Raw genomic sequence first — 23,069 nt, forward strand, 5'->3', positions numbered from 1 at the left:
CAGTTTTCAGCCTTTTGGGCTGTGTGGGCCAGCAGTCCTGCACGGAACCCTCTAGCTTGAAGTGATGCAAAACACAAATTTTTTTTTGGACAGGTTTGCACAGAAGAGCACTATTAGGTAAGGTAAGCATCTGGTTGTAAAGACTTCATCTGTTTGCCAAGTGGGCTAGCACTGACCAAAGGCATAGCAACCCAAAGCAAGAAAACACAGTGGTGAGACCTATCATTATTGAATTTATTTCTTTTTAATTTTCACCACCCGTATCTGACTCCAGACAGATTTGCTACAAATACAAATAAATTCTTGAGCAGGGCAATATTCAGGAAAAGCTGCCCAGGAACTAGAAACAACATTCCCTCAATCCCCTATGTATCTCATGTCCTCCTCAGCAAAAAGCTTAAAAGAGCTGCCTGCCCTGAAATTTAGCTCTGGACTAGACCATTTAGAGATGGCAGAGACTTCACCTTAACTGCTTTACAGGTGGAACAATATCCAGTTACCTGAACTAAGTTTGCTACTGGAGCACATAAGAAACACCACTGGAGGTGGGATATAGTCTGGCATGCAGTGAGAGAGAGGACTCAAGAAGCAGATTGCTCTGTGGTGCCACTACAGTCCCTTGAGGTCTAATATTGTCTCCTATTAAGTTACAGGTTGGATGATGAGCCTCTGGGAAAGGCTGCAATGGCGGCCACAAGTAAAGTGTTTCTCAGAAATACGAATAAAACTAAGACTGAAGTAAAGAACCTCCAACACTGAGCCTCCAAAGCTCATTGCTCTGGAGCATTTTATTCAGAGGAGTTTGGCCAGGCGGTGCCGCAGCCTCACTGCTTCCCGATTGGCCCACACAATTTGGTCAATGAGGTAATCAGCCTCCAGGTCCACCTCTGTATGGCGGAGGTCAAGCTCAGTCAAAGTCTTGTTCTTTGCCAGCCCTTCAAGCAGCTGCTTCCCACCATTCTGCAAAAGAATGAGAAGGGGTCATTAAAGGAGGAGATCCAAAAGGGAGATGTATTTTTGCTTTTCCCTCCTCCCCAGGACAACTTCCGCTGCTGGCAGGGGGAAGTCCATGAGATGGTGCCAAAAGGGACAAAGGCCATCACCCAAGCCCAAAATGTTGCTCACAGGAGAAGTGCAGGGAAGCAGTGTAACCTAATGCAGCTCTCAGTGATATGACACATACTAATGACTCCCTCTGGGTACCATGTCAGAAGTTCTCAAGCTCAGACTGGTTAATAACATGTCTGTCTGGTGATGATAACCTGAGAGGAGTCTGCTCCCCCCTGCCCCCCAGTCCCCAGCTCACTGCTGGCTGGGCACAAATGGCAGTGTGATTAGTGTGCTGCTCCTCATCTTGGCAGTGGTGAGAGCCCCAGTACTGGCAGCTTCCTGCCTGGATGCCATTTTCCAGGCTTGATTGGCTTTCCTGAGGGGAACATCTCACACAACTGAAATCCAGCCTGCTTGGGATAGAAAATGTGACATAGGTGGCCTTAGGGAGACAGCTCACTCTGGGGCATTTCCCTCTGTTACCCGAAGCACTGTTTTCAGGGATGTGAGAATTTGAACTTTATTCCCCCATTGCTATTCTCTTTCAGGTACCAAATACACTTCCTCCCCCATCCCCTCCACCCAGATGGTCCCCTCATCCCAGCACCCTGCCTCTTAACCCTTTTGCCAAATAGGGCAGAGCAAAAAGAACTGGGAAGATGTCTCTTTTTAATGGGGTACAGCAATCAGAATTTAGTGCATCTCTAGCAAAATGCCTAATTTCCCCAAAGATAAAACCACTGGCTGAATTTTGGGCTGCTGTGGGGCTTCACAAAGGGGTAATAGGAGAGCTTATCAGAAGGAAGATGCTAAGCCTAGAGATTATTATTTACTAAACAAAAATCCTTCTATCCCTTCTAACCTTTGCCCACTTGTATCATTAAGCTCAAATGGTTTTCCACATCCAGGACTGTAAAACTCAGAACTCAAAAGTTTTCTGCCATCAAATCCTTTCAAAACCATTGTCAGACACATTGATGCCAATATTCCTGCCAGCAGGGACAGCTGGTCTTGCTATCTCTTTATTTGACAGTGAGAATAATTGAGGCAGCACAGAAAGTTTAAAAGGCAGCATGATTGCTTTTGGCTGCCTAGTTTTGGATTTCTAAAACTCTTTTAAATCAGCAGAAGAGAAGCTGTCTAGTTTGTGGGCATGTTGCATACTGCTGCTCTTTGGGATGTAGCAAGATCTGTGGATGCTCTTCTGTCTAGAAAACATACGCCTGTGTTTTAGGAGTCACTTATAAGCACCCAGACGTGACACTTCTGACCCAGCACACCGCTCCAGGGCTGCAGGGTGAGTTAAAGAAGCTCAACAACTGAGCCAATTTTCTAACAGTCTTCTCTGAGCATGTGATGGACAGGAGAATTTCGGGGAAGGGTGACACTGTGTGCTGCTGAGTGACAGATGGCACAGCAGATCCAAAGCACAGAGGATATGCATGAGGCCCTCGTCTCATGCCACCGATCATTATTAACTATTCTCACATGTGTGAAGCGGCTGTGATTTTTCCCAGGCATACTCCCTGGTGTTCAATTTACTTGGAGGGGGAATCCCTCTCTGCCCAAAGCTTCAAAACCAGATTCAGCTCCGTGAACAGAGCTAGATGTAACGAGTGAGATAAATGCATGTGCATGCACAGAAGGTGCCCTTCTCCTTCCTGCCCTCTGCTAGAGTCTCTTCCCTGCTCACAACTGATTGTTATCACAGTAAGATTGCAAAGTGAGGGATGCATTTGCCTCTGTGGCTTTGAGGCAGGGCAGGCTCAGCATCTGCTTTGCAAGGCCACCACGCAGGCTCACAGACTGCAAGGAGAAGTGTGTTCTCTTACCAACCCCAGGTGGTTGCATGAAAAGTTAATGCTGCTCAAGATGGTGTTCCGAGCCAAGACCTGGGAGAACAGCATAGTGGTTGGCTCTGACAGGTTATTACTTCCCAGATGGATGGACTTCAGAGTCCTGTTGGTCAGCAGGGCATGGCCGATCGCCTCCCCGCCTTTGTCCTCTATGCAGTTGAGGCGCAGATTCAAGGAGATCAGAGTGGACTTCTCAGCCAGGGCGTGAGCAAGAGCCTGAGCCCCCAGATCACAGATCTGGTTGTTACACAGATTGAGGGTTTCTAATCTGCTGTGACTGATGAGCTTGCCAAGAGCTTGTGCCCCCTTGTCCCCAATGAGATTGTGGGACAAGTTCAGCTCCACCAAGGAGGGGTGATCCAGCAAGTTACGGGCCAGAAGCTTGGTCTTTTCATCATCCACATTGCTTTGTGTCAGCTTGAAAACCTGTGGGGATAAAAAATAATGTCACTAAAACAGCCAGTGCTTTGATCTGAGCTTTGTACAAGATCTCAAGGGAGTCAAGCCTGTGGTCCACCAGACAAGTTTCACCTCCCTTCACTTCAGACACCTTCAGCCAATGGGCTCAAGTATTTGCTTACACAGTGGGCAGATATTTCCAGCAGGCAGGGCATGCCACTAGTGTCCCATGCCTATTCTAGCAAAAAAATGGTTTGTCTTCTGGAAATTCCTGTTCCTCTCCTCTGACTGTGCAATATTTCTAAGTGGGGGCTAAAATTAAGGCAAGATAAATATATCCAAGCACCTGCACCAAGTAACAGCAGAGCCCACCCCAGATCAGTGTCAAACAGTGTCTGAATGAACATGCACACCAGTGGTAACCACAGTGCCATGTCCTGTGCTGTCAGGCCACCTTAACAGCCAAAAGAGAGATAATTTCTCTTCTGGAAGCAAAGTAGACAAAAAATGTCCCAAAGGATGATGATCTATGGGGAGAGTGTTCAGCCAGCTTGTTGTGTTCAGCCTGCTGATGTTTTGGAGGGGCTGAGTTATGTCCACTGCAGTTACTACAGAACTGAAGATGTTAATGCCCAGGAGGAAAACCATTCATCACTCTAAGACAAGTGTGAGTATTTCCCCATGCTCTTCTTGGGGGTCTTTGCTCCTCTGGGACAGGTTGACATGTATTTTACTGAGCATAACTACCAAAACCTCCTTATGAAAAACTCTCTGTGGACTTCTTCCCTCCGTCCCAGATCTGCGTCTGGAATTAAAACAGGAGCACTGCTGTCCCTTACGCTACAAGCAATATGTTTTGTGGGAGCAAGTATTTTTCTCAGACCCTCTGACAAGCCATTCTAACAAGGACATTGCAGAACAAGATACTCAGCACTAAGCCAGCAAGTTAACATCTCTGCACTCTGCCAGATTCTGTAATCTGCAAAAGAAAGGGTGCTGCTAGCAAGCAAACTGGTCCCTGTCCCTGCATTTCTATCCCCAGGGGATTCAAAGATCTGTCTAAGGAAGGAAGGAAGGTACAGTTCAGGGTATGTTACTTTCAAGCTGTGGCACATCTTCACGGCAGCAGCCAAATTGCAGCAGTCCTGGTTGGTGAAGTTAAAAAGGTACCACTCAAAGTTCATGCCACAGTCCTTCACGCCATAAACGAGATGAAGCTCTTCAAGGTGAGGAAGAGCAGTAATGAGATCTTTCAGGTCATAGTGTTGCACAAAGACCTCACCAAAATCAGCATCATTCCCTGTATCAGAAAGGTCATCCCTCTCCTCCTTTTGATACACCTGCACTGGCGGCAGGAACTGATCCATCTCCAGTTTCCGCACGTAACTTTTGCAGAGTGGGATGAGCTGTAGGACTTGGTTGGGGTCTGTGGTGTTAGGGGTGAAACATTTCAGGATGTTCTCCAAGTGACGTTCAAAGAACATCCGTTTCCAGCTGTCTCCATAGTTGGAAACATCACACACTTGCCAGCGCTCAATACAGCACCTCTTCCAGTACTCCTCATCGCTTACTAAGTTGGCAGTCACAGCAAGTGGAAGGCCAGTGGGGAGCCTGTCCAGCACCTTCCTTTGGTGCTCAGGCAGAAGATGGTTCAAAATAGGGTTCTCTGGAAGGAATAAAAAGAAGGAGAGGTTGGTCTGGGCTATAAGAACCATGGCTGGGACTGTGGTTCTGCCCAGCCCCCAAGATGTATGCCCATGCCCTCCCTTCTGATACCAGCTCTCTTCTCAGTTGCCAAAGGCTGGTGCACTAGCTAAGCTGGCAGAAAATACGTAGGATTCACCTCCTACATTTCTGTGTAGGATTTCTAACTTTTACAATAAATATCAGTGTAATTGGGTTTACTCTCATAATATTTGGGAACTGCATCAGAAACTTAGCTCCCCATTTAAAATTAGTTTGAATGCAGTTTATATTCAGAGCAGGAATCCTGCTCCCAAGAGAGCTAATTCAGTCTTACAGTGATGGGAGATCCTGGCTTGCCATTTGTCGAACTTTCTCCCTTTTGGTTTCTAAGCATATTGAAGAACAGTATTTGAGAACTAGTGTCTGTGTGCTCTTCATGCAGGTCCTCATGTCTGTTTGTCTTAACTCAGGTGTCTGTCTTACCCCAAATTGATTCCTTTTCACTGAGACACACTCCTAGCTTTTAGGTCCACCTTCTTTAAGTAAAAGTTCTGTTTCCCCAGGAGCTCTTTCCCCTCAGTCTCTTTCCCAATTCTCACCCTAAACCTCAGCTGGCTTCTCTCTGGTGGAAGTTCTTTGTGGTAGGAAATGACAGAGAAAAGCCATGCGTACTCACATTGTGGCTGTTTGGTGATATATACAGAGTGTTGACTAACAGACATCATCAGTGGAGAGACCTATCTGTGCATGGGAAATCTGACTTTACAATACAAAGTGGGGTTAAACTTTATATTTCCTCTGTTGTTGTGGCATTTCTTTCCTAAGGACACCCAGAGTTTTACCACAGCCTCTTCCTGGTGTCTGTTTTCCCATGTCCTACAGATGACACTGCAGTGACCTTCTCTGAAAAAGTCCCATGACACAAGCAGAGATGGGACATCTATGGGCAGGACTGGGCTAGGTTCACTTGGGCTCACTCAGGCCACAGCAGGGGGCAAGGTGCAGCCATGCAGCTCAGGTAATGGCATGAGGGTCCCCATGACACCAAGCATGCTGCTTTTATGCACACACAGTGTAGGTCCAGTCCATTTGGCATCAAACTGACTGATGAGGCTGATACGACTGCAAGGGTGTCCCAACTCAGACCCCCAAGTACCATCCGCTCCTGGCATAAGGCAGCACTGAGCTCCTATGTACTGTCTTACAGTCCCAATGTTGAGATAGCCTTAGAGCTATCTTTAGACTTTGCTGCCATTTCACTGAGTCAGCCAAGAAGACAGGTAGGCCCTTCTTTTCCCCCTTCCAGTCAGTTCTCAGGTAAAATATGCTTTTTCTGTTTTGCTGTGTTTCCTCAGTCCACCTGCTTCAAAAGCACATTCTCTGCCTGGGGATATAACTTGTCACATCACCACCAAAAGCAATGGAGGAGGGCTGAGTCTGTGAGTACAATACATATTCAGAGATGGTAGCTCCTCCAGGCAGGGAGCAATTCTCTATCTCTTTGTACAGCATTTAGTATAACAGAGCTCCATCCTCAAGCACTATCATAACACCTATATGAAAAAAGGAGGAAACAGCAACTCCACAGCCCCAGCCATGGCTGAGTTAAGTGAGTCCAAAAGAGCACAGAGGGAAGAAGATATGATTGAACAAGGTCAGGCCAGAGTCACATCCTGGACAGAAGCCGAGAGGACTGCAGCCATCTCTGGAGTGTACAAGTACATTCTTAGCAACTAAACAGTTTGTTTAACTGGCTGCCCAAGGGGATGTTTCTCCCCATCTGTCCCTTTGGCAGGGCTGGGTACCGCACTTTGCCTTTCAGATGCATCTGCCTGTCTTGTTGATCCTCTGCTCCCTGGTTCTGATGCTCTCTCTCCATGTGTCCCAGGATAAATGCTCTCCCACTTACTTTCAAAATTGTGAACGATGTGCTGGAGGCAGAGCTCAGTGAGGTGAGGGACAGTGACAAGGGACCAGTTGGAATCCTCAGTGATGCAACGGCGTGCATAGTACGAGCCAGCATCAAGGCTAGCCTGAGCTGGACCTGAAGAGGGAAGGGCTGTGCTTGTGTCACCAGTCGCTGGCTCCTGCATCCTGCTGAGGACCCACTTCTCCTTTAGGAGAAGTGCTTGAGAGTCAGTACCACATCTTCCAGCTGGGCTGCCTGAAACAGAAAAAGGCAACTTTATAAAGAGGTCAGTGATAACAATGGTCTGCTCACACTGCTTTCCTGTAATGCACTTGGTCTCTGCCCCTGCTTTTTGCCTGCCTCCTCTGCTTTGGACTGGAAGCCTTGTAGCCAAACAGCTATTACTCGGCCTTATCTTTATACCCTGCCCTGCGCAAAGAGGTCTCTAAGCACTACCTGTAATAAGCAGATAATAATGTGGTGTTAATTCAGAGTCCTGTTGAAGAGAATGGACGGGAATTGATTGTTTACTGTCTTTTCCAATAAAAGGAATAGGTGAAACTGATAGGAGCTGGGTTTAAAGCAAAGGGAAATGACAGTTCTTTACACGGTCTGCAATTGAACTGGGGAATTCCTTGCCATGGGATGTTGTGGATGCTAAGAAACTGTGCAGGTTTCAGGAAAAGTCCATGGAAGAGAAACCTCTTGAGAATGATTAAATACACAGAAGTCATGTGGCTCGGTGTAAGCTGAACACAGCTAGAGGTGAGGAGAGTGCTGGAGGAAAGATCACATACTTGCATTGTTTTTCTACTCTTCTCCAAGTGTCTGCTTGTAGCCACTGTCAGAGATGGGTTGTTGGGCCAGCTATCCCTGATTTGATCCAGTTCTTATGACTCTTTAAAGACAGGTGCTTTACAGATGAAAGACAGATGCTTTACAGATGAATACATTATAAGAGGGACTTTTTTCCTGCTTTTCTCAATTACTCTTCAGCTGGACTCTCTCCAAACATCCATTAAGAGATGAGATGAGATGGTTCAGACCTATTCAGACCACACTGAGCCTAAGCAAATATGAACTAAAAAACCCAGCCTGGAGCAGGAGGGAGTACGCTCAATTCTATTAGCTCTTGTAGAGCTTTCCCAGACCAAAGTTTTCCATTTGCTCTTTCCTACCCCAACCTCAGGGCCAATGCTCACTGCTATCAGAATCCCACATGTATGATTACTGCCTGGAAGTCCTAATGGTTCTCTTACCAGCACTACCAGTCTGAAAGAGGCAGAGTAGACACCAGAAAAGAATCTTCCCCTTGAGTTCTGGCTTCAACAAGAGCATCCAGGGTTGGTGAGAATCTCCTGGAGTGTAAAGACCCATGCTGACCCTTACTGGGGCTCACCGGACTTACCAGGGCTGCTGCACGGGAATGGGTGGTTACAGACTGCAGGGCACCCAAAAGAAGCATGAGGCAGGCAAGCATGGCAGTGTCAGAGCTGAGGACATCTTCCTGCAAGACCAGGAGGATACCTCAGGACAGAGGTGGCCTGGCACCACAGTAAAGCCAGAAGGATGCTTTTCTATCCAAAAGACATGTAAGGAAGGGCCTGCAAAGGAACCAGTAAGAGGAGTAAGAGAAGAGATTCAAGAAATGCTGAGAACTAGAGGAGAGGATCAAATGATTCATGCTGCAAACAGGTCAGCAAAGACTTCTTCAAATGCTTGTGAAGCAGGCCTGAGAAGAGAGTAACTCTTCCAAGTTACTCCTTCCAAGTGACAATCAGGAAAGGGTGAAGAGGGCAGTGGCAGGGCATCCTCTGGCCCAAAGCAGGAGGACAAAGGGTGCCAAGAGCAGGAAAGCTGTATTTCCTGGAAGGCACTGGTGTACAGATAACAAAAATAAAGGCTGTAGAAAAAGAAAGCCTGGTCTGAAGAAGGGTGAACGTGGAAGGAGAAGGAATGAGTGATGGGCAGCTGTGAGGATGGACTGGGAGTCCTTTTCCTGCAAAGCTCCTCACCCCAAAAGGAAGGTGCTATGAAAGTGGATGACCTTTCAAGAGGAAGAGAAGAAGCATGGTTCTCCACAGCACACTTACCCAGCTGAAACCTGGCTCTCGGTGCTTGATGGACTTCAGCAGAAGGGCAAACCACAGCTGGAAGGCAGAGATGTGGCATTAATAGAAGAGAAGTGACTGGGAAAAATGTTTTCTCCCTGCTCAGTCTTTTGTCCTATTCGAAAAGCATCTGTATCACTCTGTCCCCCAGGCCAGTCAGAGCTAATTGGAGCTTCTGATGGCTTTCCTGACCTTTTAGAAGCAATCATTAGAGGCCAGCTGTTGGGGAGAGCCAGTGCAGCACTGATGACCTAGGATTATTTCCTATCTGTGTTCCAGCAGATGATCCAATTGCCAGTTTACCAATGGCAGGTAAACCATGGCACATGCAGGACTGCTGAAGGGGCTCCTAGAGAGGAAGCAGGAGACACAGGCAGAGCTGAAACCCATCTCTAGAAACAGTGCAGCTGCCTCCATGCATTAAATGAAGCTGTCTGAGTGAAACTCGTCTGCAGTAAGAGGTCAGGCATTGTGAGCTGCCCAGTTGTGGGCCAGCCCCAGTGTCAGGTGGCCACAAAGGAGAGGCAGACAGCTTGAGATGTCTGTGTCTTGGCTGCTAAGAAGCTTTTCCTTGACATGACCCACAGAGCAAGGAGCTCAGTTGACTGCCATCCTCACTTGTCATTTGCTATGAAGCCAACAAGAGCAATCAACCCCATGCCTGTGGAGCCAGGTCTGATGCTGAGTCACTGCTTGCAATTCCATTCCCACCATTCCAGCACAGTGAGCACACCCTGCCAGGTGTGCTTACCACCAGAGGAAAGACCTCTTTCAGCCCTCACCCCCTCTGACTTGGCTGCAGGAGTCTCACCTAGCCAGAGTTGACATGCCAAGCCAGTTTCCCTATCTGCTAAGCATGTGTTTAAAAAATGGAGAAGCGTTGTAATTCACTATCAGTAAACCAAGACAACAGTGTTAATACACGCTCCTTCCCACCAACTCTACATACATGTCAGTCACCTATGCTGAAAAGGCTTTATTAAATGGTATACAAAGAATGGGGTCATGTAGTAAACCCCAGTGTGTTGTTTAACACCAGGTTAGACTGAAAGGTAAATAATGCTAAAATTCTTAAAGAAGGAAAGAAATCACACTTCCCTTCCCAGGAGGAAGCTGGCAGAAATCCACTCACATAGGCAACTTATGCTGCTAACATAACCTTTTTCTGTGCCTAACAAACCTTTTTCATTTGAGTCTGTTTTGATCTGGAAATAAAATTTTTTGCTCTTCTGATTGACACCAAAGCCCATGGAGACCAAAAAAGAAGAGCTGCATGGAAACTGGTGACCTTTGGCTGATGCCTCCTACCAGCATTAGGGAGATCTAAGAAATGGAGCAATTGTAAACACTGCATTTACTGGAGAGTTTGCAGGTGCAAGAGAAATTCTTTCTGAGGGTGGTTATGCCTCAGCCAAGATCTCATTTACACTGAATCTCTGTTTATCCATGAATCAAGGAAGCTCTTACACCACTGCAGTGGCACCCCATTTGTTCTGCAGGTGTCCTGACCTTTGTGCTGTATTCCAGGCAGGCGATCCCTGAGTGCTGGCTAACACTGCTGATCCTGCTGCTGACCTGTGGGGACTTGCCACACGCCCTTTCACTTCCAAAGGCTGATGCTAAGTGTGCATTAGGACAGCATGTTGCAGGATTGTCAAGAGGCTGAGTGTCTGCAATAGACTTTAAATGAGTTAAAAAAAAACACATAAAAAGCATGTCAAATGAGGAATCTATTTAGCTTCAGATATAATGAAATTTGTCTGTAATAGGAGACTGGGCAGAATTAGGCCAGTCGTCCGTTTGGGAATATGGTTTATGTCACCACTGTAATCCAGGCAGTATGAAGGGCCAACACTATGATGGTTGCTCCTCGATCCCTGTCAGCATGACCCGGGAAGGGCCTCTGCCCCTACAGGTTGTGAGAAACACGAAATCCCTTTCGGGCCTGAGCATGGCCCCCGCAGCCCCGGTCACTGCGCGCAGAGGGCTCTGCCGTACCAGTCCCCGGACACTGGGAGAGGGGCAAGGAGAAAGCCAGGCTGTGCCAAGCTCCGGCCCCGCCAGCGCAGCTCCATGAGATGCCGGCGGCACGGCCCTGCGCTCCCCGCTACCGGCCAAGCTCCTCTCCAGAGACCCCGAGAAGGAAGAAAAGTCATTAGCCCAGACGCTTCCTTAAGAACCAGACCTGCAAACTGCCGGGGAGCGAAATCTCCGGTGACGGGAGGGGGATGCCCCAGCCCCTGGCAGCGGGTGAAACGCGCGGGGTCGCTCCCGGTGCCTCGGCCCGGGGTGGGTGCGGGGGCCGCTCCGTGTACTGCTGCGGGGCGGGTGTCAGGAACGGCCTGTCCCGGCCCCACCGGCCCGTCCCACGCCTGCCGGCCTGTCCCGGCCCCACCGCCCTTTCCCACCTCTGCCGGCCTGTCCCACCCCTGCCGGCCTGTCCTGCCGCCCTGTCCCGGCCCCGCCGGGCTGCGCCGCCGGCGCTGTCGCTGCGGACGCGGCCGTTGCCGGGCGGGCCCCGCGGGGTGGGTGGCACCCCCAGCCGGACACACCCTCGGGGCACCGAGCTGGTCCCGCGTCCCGCTGAGGCGTTCGCGGGTGAGTCCGAGCCAAGCCCACGCAGGGCGCGGTGCTCCGCGGCCCCTGCCAGGTCTGCACGGCGCGGCAAGAACCAGCAGGAAGGCGGAGGGATGGGAGCTGCGATTGTGCTGTCCCTCTGCCCCGCTGCAGCCGCTGAGAATGGGTGCTGGGCCGTGGTGAGCGGGAGCACGGAGGAAATGTATGAGCTCACCACAGCGGCCCTCACATGGATGCGCCAGCAGTGCTGGAGTGCGGCGGGGCTGGGAGAGGTCCCGGACACTCCTCACGGCATCATGGAAAGAGTGGAGCAAGGCGTGTGAGTGGTTCGATAAATATTCAAAGGGTGAATGCTTTGCTGTCGTCAAGATACCTGGTTTTTGTTCCATGTTTGTATGGCTAAAGGTGTACTGTCAGTGCCTGAAACAGGCTTGCTTCAAGGCCTTATGTTTTGGGGGCATTACCCCTGAACGGCAGATCACAGGCAGGTCCAAGGGGAAGGAAAGCAAATCTGAGAACTCTACCGACGGCAAGATCTTGGTCCATCTGCTGCATACCCACCTCTTCTCCATGATGTACTCTTTTTTTCATCCTGAGGTTAAGCATCCTTTGTAGAGGAGGGGAAAGACCGGAATCCTCGCCAAGGCAGTGACTACACCCACATAATGCTGTGGAATATAAAGAGTAAACAAAGGGATGAAAACATTCATCTCCTCTTTCCCATTCCTCATATCTAAGCATTTCAGTATTTGCCAGGGGATTTTCAGACTGAAACATGTCTTTTGCTTTGTCAGAATGCTGATACACTCAATAGTGGGCACTTGAGGAGTTCAACCAGGCTGTGCCCTGTGGGAGCATACATAACACTGGTGCCAACTCTCATGATTGTTCTGCAAGTCCGGTAATAGCTGGCGTTTTTAGGAAGCCGTGCTGACTTCCATATAAAATATACCTCCTGGTCGTGAAAAAGATGTTACAAGCATGATCTGAGAGTACCCAAAAGGCTCAGCAACAAAACAATAAATGCAAAGAGACACAGATTAAAAAAAGGATCAAGACTTTGAGGCCTCCTTTGTGAGTTTCAAAGATGGGAAGTTAAACTTTGGCAGCAATGTACTTCTTTTTCTAGGTGTGGCCTGATTCTGTCACTCAACTCCCCAGAAGACACTGGCACTGTCTGTGAGTCAAGCTGGTGTTCAGCACAGTGGGGGTGTCAGAAGCCTTGCAAAGCCCTTCACAAACACTGGCCCCACACTGACCATGTTATTCCTAGGAACACATCTTCAGGGCTTTTGAGACCTTGGAAAGGAGAAAGAAGAGCAATAAAAAGTCAGAAATATTTTCTCTTGCACTGATTTCTATGCATGCATTCAGCCTGACTCCTGAGTAGCAAAGGATGAACAGAAATGCCCCCCTCTTTTACCTCCACAACAATGATCAGTTTCTGATCTGAACCTTCAACAGGCCATCAACATTGATGTTTTTAGCCCACCTCATGGCTAATATGATGCAAATGTCATGTTTTGGAGACTTCATGGTCCTATGGAGTCCGGCTGTGTCTACCCAGAGCCATATGATTCTCAGAGACAAGAGTGCCCAAGTATTGCAGTGAGTTGTCCAACTTAATGCAATCAGGTGTTCAATCATATGCTGAAAACAAGTAGTGGTAGTCATAAAAATAGCAGTATTAACTCTTTATCTACCTTTGCATTTATTTCCATGCATGTAGACATCAGCAGCTGTTCCCAGTGGGCTGTGCAGTGGCAGTTCCTCCTCAAATGATGTGGAGTAGATGACTGCACAGGGTAAAACACCCATGCCCATTCCCATTCCCCTCGTTCACATCTGAGGGTGGGGATGAGAAGGCACTGCTTTCTGGCCTTAGTGACTGGAGCATCATCCTACCAGCAGACCACAGGTGCCCTCTGTATCCCTCCAGCCGCCAAGTCTCAGATTTCCCCCAGACAGCACCTGTGATGGAGTTGTGCATTATCAGGTCTGCCAGCTTTGCCTGGAGTTGGAAGACAGTGTAATAGTAGTCAAACCTCATATCACAACAAATAAATAGGACAGGAGCCAGGTCCTGCGGTGCCTTGTGTGGGAGGAACATATCCCACAGGGCGTCTTCTGCTACTAATACGAAGATTCGGGTGCTGTTTTGGAAACAGAGCTATGGGCTATAGGGTCACAACCTCTTTTAGTGTCCCAGGCAGGATGGAAAAAAAACACGTTATCCTCCCTGGCTTTGCTCAGCCACCAAGACACCCTGCAGCCAAGGAGTTCTCCTCGCCTTGCCTAACCTCCCCTCTCCCTTCCTTCTCCTATCCCTCTCCCCTTCCCTCCCATCCTCTCTTCTCCTCTCTGATGTCACCAGCACTGGCTGTCTCCTCAGGGACTGCAGGAACACATCTGGTGAGGTTTCTGCCCAAGGCAAGTGGCACGCTGTTTGTTAGCACTGGCATCTGGAGTTAGCAGGAATGGAAAAAAAAACCCTCTGTGCACATGTCTTCCTGGTCAGCCCTGCTGGTGCATCTCCTGCATCCCCCTGTGTCCTCACATCACACTGTGACAGACAGAAGTCCCCTTGTGTTGCCAGGAGTCACCATACCAGAAGAGGACATCATTTATTTGAGTGCTTTACTCCATGTGGAGCAGTCTCTCTAGCTGATGCCCACAGCGAGGCAACATCCGTCTGTCAGATTTGGTTCATCTCTCCATGGGAGAGAACCACGGGCACAGTTGAAGGTCAAGTTTGAGAGGACACTGTTGGTGTTTGATGTCTGCCTGACACCAAAGAGATTCATTAGGGCAGCAGCCAGCAGGGTTTGTCCTTGGCACTGATGGAGTCCTCTTTCATGAATGGCTTCTACCCTTTCAATAAGGAGCACAAGAAGTTGCCAAAACTGTGAGGGACTCAGCAAATTGAGGATGCTGAGGAGCAGGGACTGGCTCCAAGGCTCTGTCTCCAGGTCTTTCTCTGGTTGGTTCCCTGCAGCTCTTGCTGGAAAACACTGCTTACAAGCAGCTGGCAGCTCCTGGAGTCCTGGGGGAATGACAAAACAAGCGACTTCCTGGAAGCAGGAAGAAGACCTCTGCAGAGCCAGTGGTCAAGGAATGGGGAGCAGGATGTTCTCTGTGCTGCCACTCTCCCACAACTTTATGCTCTCCCCAGGTCCCAGCAGGAGCTGTGCAGCTGCTGACAGCTATTAATAGATGAGAATGTGGGCTCTTTTTTCTACTGCTTCCTGGGATGAATGGTAATTACCCTTAATGAGACTGGATTTAGTACATCCTACCTTCAAGCCCCCTTGCCTGTGCTGGCAGGGAGAGACCAGCTCATCTGCTGCCTGCACTGGCTCTGTAGGGAGCAGGGCTTGGCAGCAGGGGTGGAGGCTCCTCTCCCTGGGACATCCCACAGGCCTTGCCTGTGGATGGTGAGCACAGGGGTGGAGGCAGAGCCTGCCAGCTGGCAGGCTGCAACAGCTGGTCTCACCTAGCCTTTCCAATGACACACATGAGCTCTGTGGGGAGTCAGATAAATGATCCCACCAAAGCCTGAGGCTGTGGATATGCTTTCTCTTTGAGATTAATTAAAAAAAACCAAAAGGGGAAGAAAAAATCAGGGAATCTGACCTGTCATTATGGTTGGCATCCCCATCGTCATGCATCACACCAAGGTCTGTGAAATGGGGCATCCTTCCGCCACTGCTGGTGCAGAACAGTCCCAGAAGACTCCTTGACTAGATCCCCATGATCCACAGGGGAAAGCCGAGCTGCCATGGGATTACTCAGGATATGACTTGCCCAGGGTGGGGATGTTTTTGATCTTAGGTCACCACAGCTCTTGCAGGAAGGTTTCCTTCATTCATGTTACTTCAAAAATATTGCAAAAATAGTGCAAGAGGTTTTCTTTATCCACTGAGGTTGTGCCCCCCAGGAATCACAACCCAAGAAGATGGAGGCAAATGTGAATGGCTTTAAATCTTTCCTGAACATCCCAGACTCTGGCTCTGGGGCAGGACACTCTCTGCACTGGTGTTAGCCCAAGATGCTTAGTAAGGCTGCACTTCACTCTAAACCCACCTCTGTCCACTTGAACAGCCATGGTGTGTTAATGAATCCTTACTGTTCCCCAATACTTGGCCTTTCCCCTGCTTGGGTCAGCTTAGCAGCCGGTAACACTTTCCACCATGGGAACCCCTTGCTGTCACTGATCCTTGCTGCTTGCAGCAGGGTGAGAAGAAAAGGGCAGGCACACTATCCCATCCAGACAAGCTGAAGCTCTCCAGGCAAGACAGTTTATTTGCCTCTTCTTAATTTTTAATTTTATTTTCCTCAGATCATATGTTTTCAGAAAACCTTCCTGTGGGCAGGATCTGTGCCCAGGGACCTCCTGGCTCCTGTTTGCAAATCCCTGACTCCTTGCTGCTGGAGCCCTCTGTTTCCCCCTCTCCAAGATCCCTCCAATGTCAGACCAGAAGATTCAGGTCCCTGTGCTGACTCCCACTCAGCCCCTTGTGTTGCATCCAAGTGCCAGATGGCACGCGAGGCTCAGGAAGGAGCTGTGCCAGGCTCCCCTCCCTTTCTCTCCACCATTCAATCTATAGAAAAGAGACAGAGAACCAGCACTGCCAGATTTCAGGCTGCCATGTTTGTGCCAGTTTCCCTGGCCTTCAATCTCAGTTGCAATGGGATTGACATGGGAGATACTGGCAGAACCCCAGACTAAGGGGTGCCAGGGAAAAAAAGAGCCTACTCTGAAGCTCTCTTTTGTGCCCAACTCAAAGCTATAATTAACAAGCAATGCAGACGACATGACCACAGCCACTCCATGCTCCTTTGGCCCTGCTTCCTTCCTTACTTGTCGGAGAATTTCTTGTTCATCCAGAGTTGCTCACCAGTGCGGAGTAACTGCCTGCAAAAGTAGTTACATGTCTGAAGATCTGGAGGCTTAGTAAGCTTCTCTTGGGCAGGACAAGTGCCCAGGCCCCCCAAATTGAAACAAAAAGGAGGAGGAGGAGGAGGGGAAAAGCACACCAGCCGTCCTATCAGAAAGCAGTTGCAGAGGCTCTCCTATTTGTGAGCCCTGCTAAGAACATGGGGCTGTGTTAGGATAGCAAATGGAACAGGGAGGATGTGCTCAGATACTTCCAGTCTTTGCGTCTCAGATAGCTGCATTAGCACAATGCCTGCTGGTTTTGGCTCAGAACTGGCCCCTTGAGCAATCCCTCCTTTCCTGTAGGAACTGACTCTTTTTGCTGGGTTTTCTTGATACTTAGGGAAGGGCATCTCCATTAGTACTGCCTGAGCTCTAGGGTCTCCACTGTCACTACTGTGTTACAGCAATCCCCACAGATTCTGTCTTTCTGGAGCATGTGTCCCCTCACTTCCAGGTTGCTGTCACTCAGCACCTTGGGGAGGCTGAGGAACACATCTGCTTGAATAGAGTCCTGGAAGAGATATGCACAGAAACAGGGCTAGCTGCAGCAGGTCGGGTCATGAAGAAGACATTTGATATAGAAACTGGTCACCGAGGTTTTGCTAGTCCTCCTCCTCTGCACCTCAGTTCCTGGTGAATGGGGTGCTGCTGTGTCCTTGCCGAGGATGCTGGCTGTGGCCATCTCCCTCAGCCATGCTGGTCATGTTCTGCCTTCCCTGTACACCTGACTGCTGCTTGCAGGGCTCTGCACGTGAACAGCATCACCTCACTCAACAAACTTGGCAGCGGATGCGTGAGCCAAGCTGGGGTGCCATGCGGGAGAGGAGAGCTGGCTGCACATTTTGTTGGAGGAGGGAAAGCATCTAGTTAGTGACTTCTATTCCTGTCTGGGCTTCTTGCAGATTTCATGACATTCAGAGAAGGTGTGAAGCTTTTCCCTTCCCCGTCTGGGGATGAGACTTAGTGGGAGGCTGTTTTCCAGAACTCTTATGGAGATGATCCATTGGTTTTACATAGTCTTCTTTTTCCACAGGGTGGTCCATGCTTTGCATTTTAGCTTGTGACTCTGTGTCATTCCCTTCACTGCTGCCATTTCCACCTCTCCCTGCTGTGCTATGTTTTCATCAACCCAAGTGCTTGCAACAGGGTAAGTACTTCAGAGGGACATGAAGTGGGATCAGATCCTATAGCACAAGCAATGCACAGGGAGATCTTGAAAAGCCTGGGGCAGGCAGTGCAGCATCCTTCCTTTGTTTGGCGACCAGAAGGCAGCTCAGAAGTCCATGGTCCTTGCTATTGATATTTGAAGTGAGTGCATCCTCTCTGCTTGCCTTATTTACCTTCAAGGCCAGCTTGGCTATGATATCCTTCCCAGAGGGAAACTCAATAACCCTTGCAGGGGAACACCCAACAGCCCTTGCAGGGGGACACCCCTTTCCCTAAAGACTGGGGATACTCCTTGGAGACTGACCAACAGAAGGATGAGAGGACTGGGAAGATGTGAGCTCTTCCAGCACCTCTGGATCAGCTGGGCTGCCTGGGCTGGGGTCATGGGGGGTATGTGGGAAAGAAGGCACTTTTTCTATCTATCAGACCCTCGGTGTCCCCCAGCAGCAGCTTCATACATCTTGTATCAGCAGTTGCAGGGACTGGTGTAGGGCAACTTGCAGAGGCAGAAGCGGGGCCCTGTCCTCCCCATCACAGCAAGGACAATGTTGGGGCAGTTGCCACGGTGGGAGCTGGACACTGATGGGATAGGACAGCATGGGAGCTTGCGCGCCAAGGGCTGCTGAGTTGACACTGTCCTTTGGTGCCCTCTCCCCAACCCAGCAGAGCCTGACACCAGTAGAGCTGGGGAGCTGCCAGCTGCCATCATTGTCCCTCCAGAGCCATGCTCTGTGACAGATCTGCTTCTTGCTGCTGCTGCACCCAGCTCCCGGGCACTCCCTGGCCTCACAGCAGGGTGTGGGTGCCACAGCAGAGCTACAGTCCCCTTTGTGTTCCCTTTCAGGGCTCGGCTGGTGGATGGAGCAGGGGAGCCTGAAGCGTTGTGCTGCGTGCTGGTGGGAGCTGGGTGCACACTGTAAAATGCCTCTGGCTGCAGCTATGTCACTGCTTCCTGAATGTCTCTGCCATGTCTGGCAGCATTGCAAGCCAGCTCAGGGAGAACTACTGGGCTTCCCTCTTGTCCCCCATTGCTGCACCAGGATTGCACTGGCAAAGGGAGTTGGGCTTAACCCTGGCATGCTGCAGTCTCTGCTTGCAGCTGCTGAGCCAGGCTGTCTGGAAACCCCACACTTGAAGGTTTGTTTAAGGGTCAGATCTTCCCCCTGATGCCTGCAGGATGCTTTTGAACCTGCAAGGAGCAACCTGGAGCATTCCCAAGGACTTCTGTAGTGCCAGCAATGTGCAAGGCCAGCTGCTGCTTCTGTGCCTGGTCTATCCCTGGCTTATGCCCTAAGGTGGTTCCTTCGGCCCAGCGTAAAGCTTTCCATCCCTGATTTCTAAGCCCAGCTGTACCCCTCTACTGTAAGGCCTCCAGCTCTGCCTGCTAGGGCAAACTTATCCCACTCAGCTGTGCTTTTTGGCTGCACTGCTTGGTGAGTCTCCATCTATCTCATTGGCTGGGTTCCCAGGATGGGGTGCCCAGGGTGATGCTGCTCCTCCAGGGCTGGGAAGCCCAGCTGCAGTATCCTCACTTCTTGTCTTTTCCACAAAGGAACAACACTGAGGGAGCTCCCTGGCCCTCAGAAGTGGACAAGGGGGTCTCTTCTCTCAGAGTCTGACTAGCAGGGAGTGGTGGTGCCCATAGCAGGAACACCCCAGACATCCCAGATGCTGCTGCTGCTGCAGGGCCGTGAGAGCCAGAAACTCTTGGTTTACTCTTGGTGCAACCAGCTCCAGCAGGAACTCTCCTGGCTTTTTGAACCTCTGGTCCATTCCAGGTGGATGATTCCTGTGTTTCTAACAAGGCAGGGGAAGAAAATGAAAAGCCCAAGTGAGCAAAGCAGCCAGGCTGAGCCAGGAAACATCAGAAATGCCTCTGTCAACACTGCAGCCAAGGCAAGCAGGCAGGCAGGCAGCTTTTTAATTATTGATGGTACTTATAAATAAATGCTGGGGCAGGGAGGAGGTTACAGCACAGCAGAGAAGCCACTACAGGGTGGGGGAGGGAACCTGAGAACTCACTTGTTTTAAAGGTCATTTAGTTTTATTTCTCCTTCCCCCTTTTTCTGTAAAACTCGGTGATATTTGAGTTGATGGATTGTCTTCCCTGTGCGCCTTCTTCTTGCGTCTGCCTAACCTGGCCAGCCAGGAGGAGGGAGCAAAGGCACCCACATGTGAGGGCAGTAAGACAAGAATGGGGTGGGAGGGAGGGAGGGAGGAAATGCTGTGTGTAATGTGGGACAAACAGGCAAACGAGGAGACAACAAAATTAGTAGAGCAGCAAATCCCAATCCGAGTGTAAATAATTCTTCACCATGTGAAAAGAAGGTCTATGTAGGCTCAGATTTATCTCCCTGTTCCTGGAGCTCAAGCCCAGGCAACCTCTGATGCAAAACAAGAGGGAAGTGCGTGACACAAAGCTGGGCAAGGACTAGAAGGAGATGTAGGGATCTTGGTTGGGGACTGGAATAGTAACCCAGTGTCTGCATAGCCTTGGGGACTTTTGCAGCAGGCTCAGGGTGAAGTGTTTCAGAAAAATCAGACTATTTGATGGCAATCTCTTTGGGATAGGGATCCCACAGACAGCTGAAAACACAGGAAGGGTTTTGAACTGGAACTGCAGCAGTACTTTGAGACTGACAGCCCTCATGGGAGTCTTAATTAGTCTGAAGCCCTCCAGCTTGCAAAAGTGGCACACAGGTGCTGTGTGCAATCTGGACTCAGGAGAGATGGACCTCCTTCCAGTCTATGCCACAGCAGACCCTACAGGACAGGGTCACCTTCCATTCCCTCTCCATTCCCAGGGGAGCCATTACATGTGATGGGCGGCAGCACCCCAGTGCCTGTGGCTGGTCGTGAGCATAGCTTTGCTCATCTTCCCACAGGGGCTTGCCATGGTTGCACAACTGCAAGATGAGCAGCTCTGCAGCACACAGTGGATGCAGTAGGACATGGTGGATGCACCAGCACATGGCTCTCTGGATGATGGGTCTGGATGCACTCTGGATAACACCATGACAGCCTCACTGCTTACCCTCTGTGCTGACATCCTGGGACCCCACAGGCATCCTCCCATAGACTGAGACCCAGAATGACATCAATCAAAATTCATCCCTGGAGGGAAATGAGCTGTGCCCTGCCAGAAGGGTGGGCTTGGTAGCAGGGCACTCTTGACAGTGGTTTGGATGGTGGTGGGGAAGATGTTGGGGAAAGTGAAAGCCTTCTGCCAGCCCTGTGGGTTTTCCTGGTGCTTTCTGGAGGAGAGAGGAGCTTTGGGTTGCATCTGAGCAAATCATGCCCCTCGGCAAGCAGCACAGAAACGCCAGCTGCAATCCAAGCTGAGGAGCTGACTGCAAGGCGCCAGCACTCTCGCACAGGGAACCAGCTGGCCGTGAAGGGCACACGGCAAAGGTGAGCTGCTGGGATTCCCCATGAAATGCCTCTTTTGCCTCCGTGGGCTCTCAGCATGCTGCTGTAGTCAGCATTCTGCTGCAGTGGAAACATCTCTTTCTCAGGAATGCTCCTCCAAAGTTGGGGGCCCAGGGCTGGAGGAGTGATTTGGCCATGGGGCTCTCCTTCCCTGCCCACATACCCTAATACACTGCCTGTCCCTCAGCTGAACACCACTAGTGCAGAACCATCCACTCCTTTCCCAGGCATTTAGGATGCAGAAGGTGAAAAGTAGCACCAGCTTGATGTGGCCTAAGCTGCTCCCAAGGGATGGGAAGTACTACCTTGTCACCGGTTCTCTGGGTCTGTGGTTCTCCACCGAAGCCTTGTGTGTGCTGTGCAGCAGCTGCCCACGTGTGGGTGCTGCTCAGTGTGGGTACTGGCTGCTGCAGGAGCAGGGAGCCCACAACACAGGGCACCATGGTGGTGAGAGCCTGCAAGGGTAACGCAGAAACCAACAGACAAGTGGATGTATGGGTTCCTGGATCACATGTGTACATGTGTGATGTGACTAGCTCAGTGCACACTATCACTATGCATGTAGAATCACAGAATCATGGAAGTTTGGGTTGGGAAGGACCTTTAAAGGTCACCTATGATTCCCTGCTCCTGAGCTGCTTTCCCTCCTGCAAGGGCTCAGCTTGGACATGCTGCATTATTTTCAGTGTCTCTGGACGATGTTCTGCTCCAGCTGTAAGAGACCAAGCCCCACAGCTTTTGAGCCTGTGGCTCAGTATGCAATTGGCATCCTCTGCATGGCTTGACTCTGCTACCACCACAACAATCCCTACCTTCCTTAAATTAGTCCCATGGTGCATGAGACCATGAAACTCAAATGAGACCAAGGTGCAGCACTTCTAGTCCCTGCAGCAGCCTGCTCTGGGGACCAGGTGGCAGGGGTGCTAGAGAGAGCTGGGCTTCTCCCAGGCACTGCATGCCAGCCTCTTGCTCTGCAGTGCAGGCTACAGAGTAAAGCTCCTAGAGCAGAGTGGATGAGAACAGACAATGCAAGTACCTTCTGCTCCCCTTTTGCTGATGTCAGGTTGTTGTTGGGGTTGAGGCTGGCAAGTCCTTGCACTGCAGGTGCCCTTAAGGGACCTTGGGGTCCATCTGGTCTTGCTGAGGTGTTGCCAACCTGACAGCACCTGCTCACAGCAAAAATGCTTTTGTCTTTTACTTTCCTGTTTCCTGCCGTCCCTTCTGTGTGCACGTGTTTGGAGTTGCAAATGTTTGTCCAGGGTAGTGCTTGCATCTTAGATCCTTGATGGCTGCAAGGGAATATGGGCTGCTGTTTTGTCCAGAGAACTACTTCAAACTTGTGTTGCAATCTCCGAAGCCCTCCCACCTGAGCATTGCTTGACTGGCTGCTGACATGCAGGTCAAGCCAGGCAGAAATGTGGCAACTACTGCAGCTGCAGCATGGGATCTGAATGTCTTATCCTTGTGCAGCAGGGAAAAAGGAGGACAGAATGCAAGTCCATTCACTGGGCAATCACAAGGAGAACAACAGGAAATGCTCTCTCCTAGGATCAGCAGCAGCCTGACATGGCTGCAGCACAAACACCAGCATTCCTCCTGCAGCAACCCATTTTACCAGCTCAAGGTGATAGGGATGCCTCCACATAACCACTCTTTGGTAGGATAAGATCCTTTTTCTCCTTCAATTACAGAGCAGTTTTAGTGCTACTGAACTTACAGGATCTAGTAAGATCAGGACTTGGTTATGCTGCAATTTCCTTGATCCTTTCAGGCTCAGAAAGGGGAAGGGAAATACTGAATGTCATGTTCATAAAAGCAAACAGCAGCAAAGGAGAAAGAAAATGGGCTCCCCAAGACTGCACTGGTTGAGGCAGAACAGCCAGCACCTTCACAGCAGGCTGCAGCCCTGCTTACTGACTAGGTGGTTGTTAAGGTTTATAGGAAGG

The 23,069-nt window shown here is 50.1% G+C and overlaps 1 protein-coding gene across 4 annotated transcripts; it reads right to left on the reverse strand.

The window, feature by feature from the left end:
• Nucleotides 1-546: 546 nt before the first annotated feature.
• On the reverse strand, nt 547-12,737 carry TCTE1 (t-complex-associated-testis-expressed 1). 4 transcript variants are annotated; one of them, XM_071548016.1, is made up of 6 exons: nt 12,150-12,737; nt 8,994-9,050; nt 6,901-7,155; nt 4,403-4,971; nt 2,883-3,332; nt 547-960 (listed from the first exon to the last, which is right to left on the reverse strand). In XM_071548016.1, the coding sequence occupies exons 3-6, from the start codon at nt 7,082-7,084 to the stop codon at nt 793-795; spliced, it is 1,371 nt and encodes a 456-aa protein (XP_071404117.1). In that variant the 5' UTR covers nt 7,085-7,155; nt 8,994-9,050; nt 12,150-12,737; the 3' UTR covers nt 547-792. The 4 variants fall into 4 exon arrangements, with proteins under 4 accessions (XP_071404117.1, XP_071404118.1, XP_071404121.1 ...); XM_071548017.1 differs by lacking the exon at nt 12,150-12,737 and adding an exon at nt 11,197-11,424; XM_071548020.1 differs by lacking the exon at nt 12,150-12,737 and adding an exon at nt 10,521-10,529.
• Between the last annotated feature and the right edge of the window lie 10,332 nt (nt 12,738-23,069).

The sequence above is a fragment of the Pithys albifrons genome, chromosome 2 (assembly GCF_047495875.1).
Source record: "Pithys albifrons albifrons isolate INPA30051 chromosome 2, PitAlb_v1, whole genome shotgun sequence".
NCBI lineage: Eukaryota > Metazoa > Chordata > Aves > Passeriformes > Thamnophilidae > Pithys > Pithys albifrons.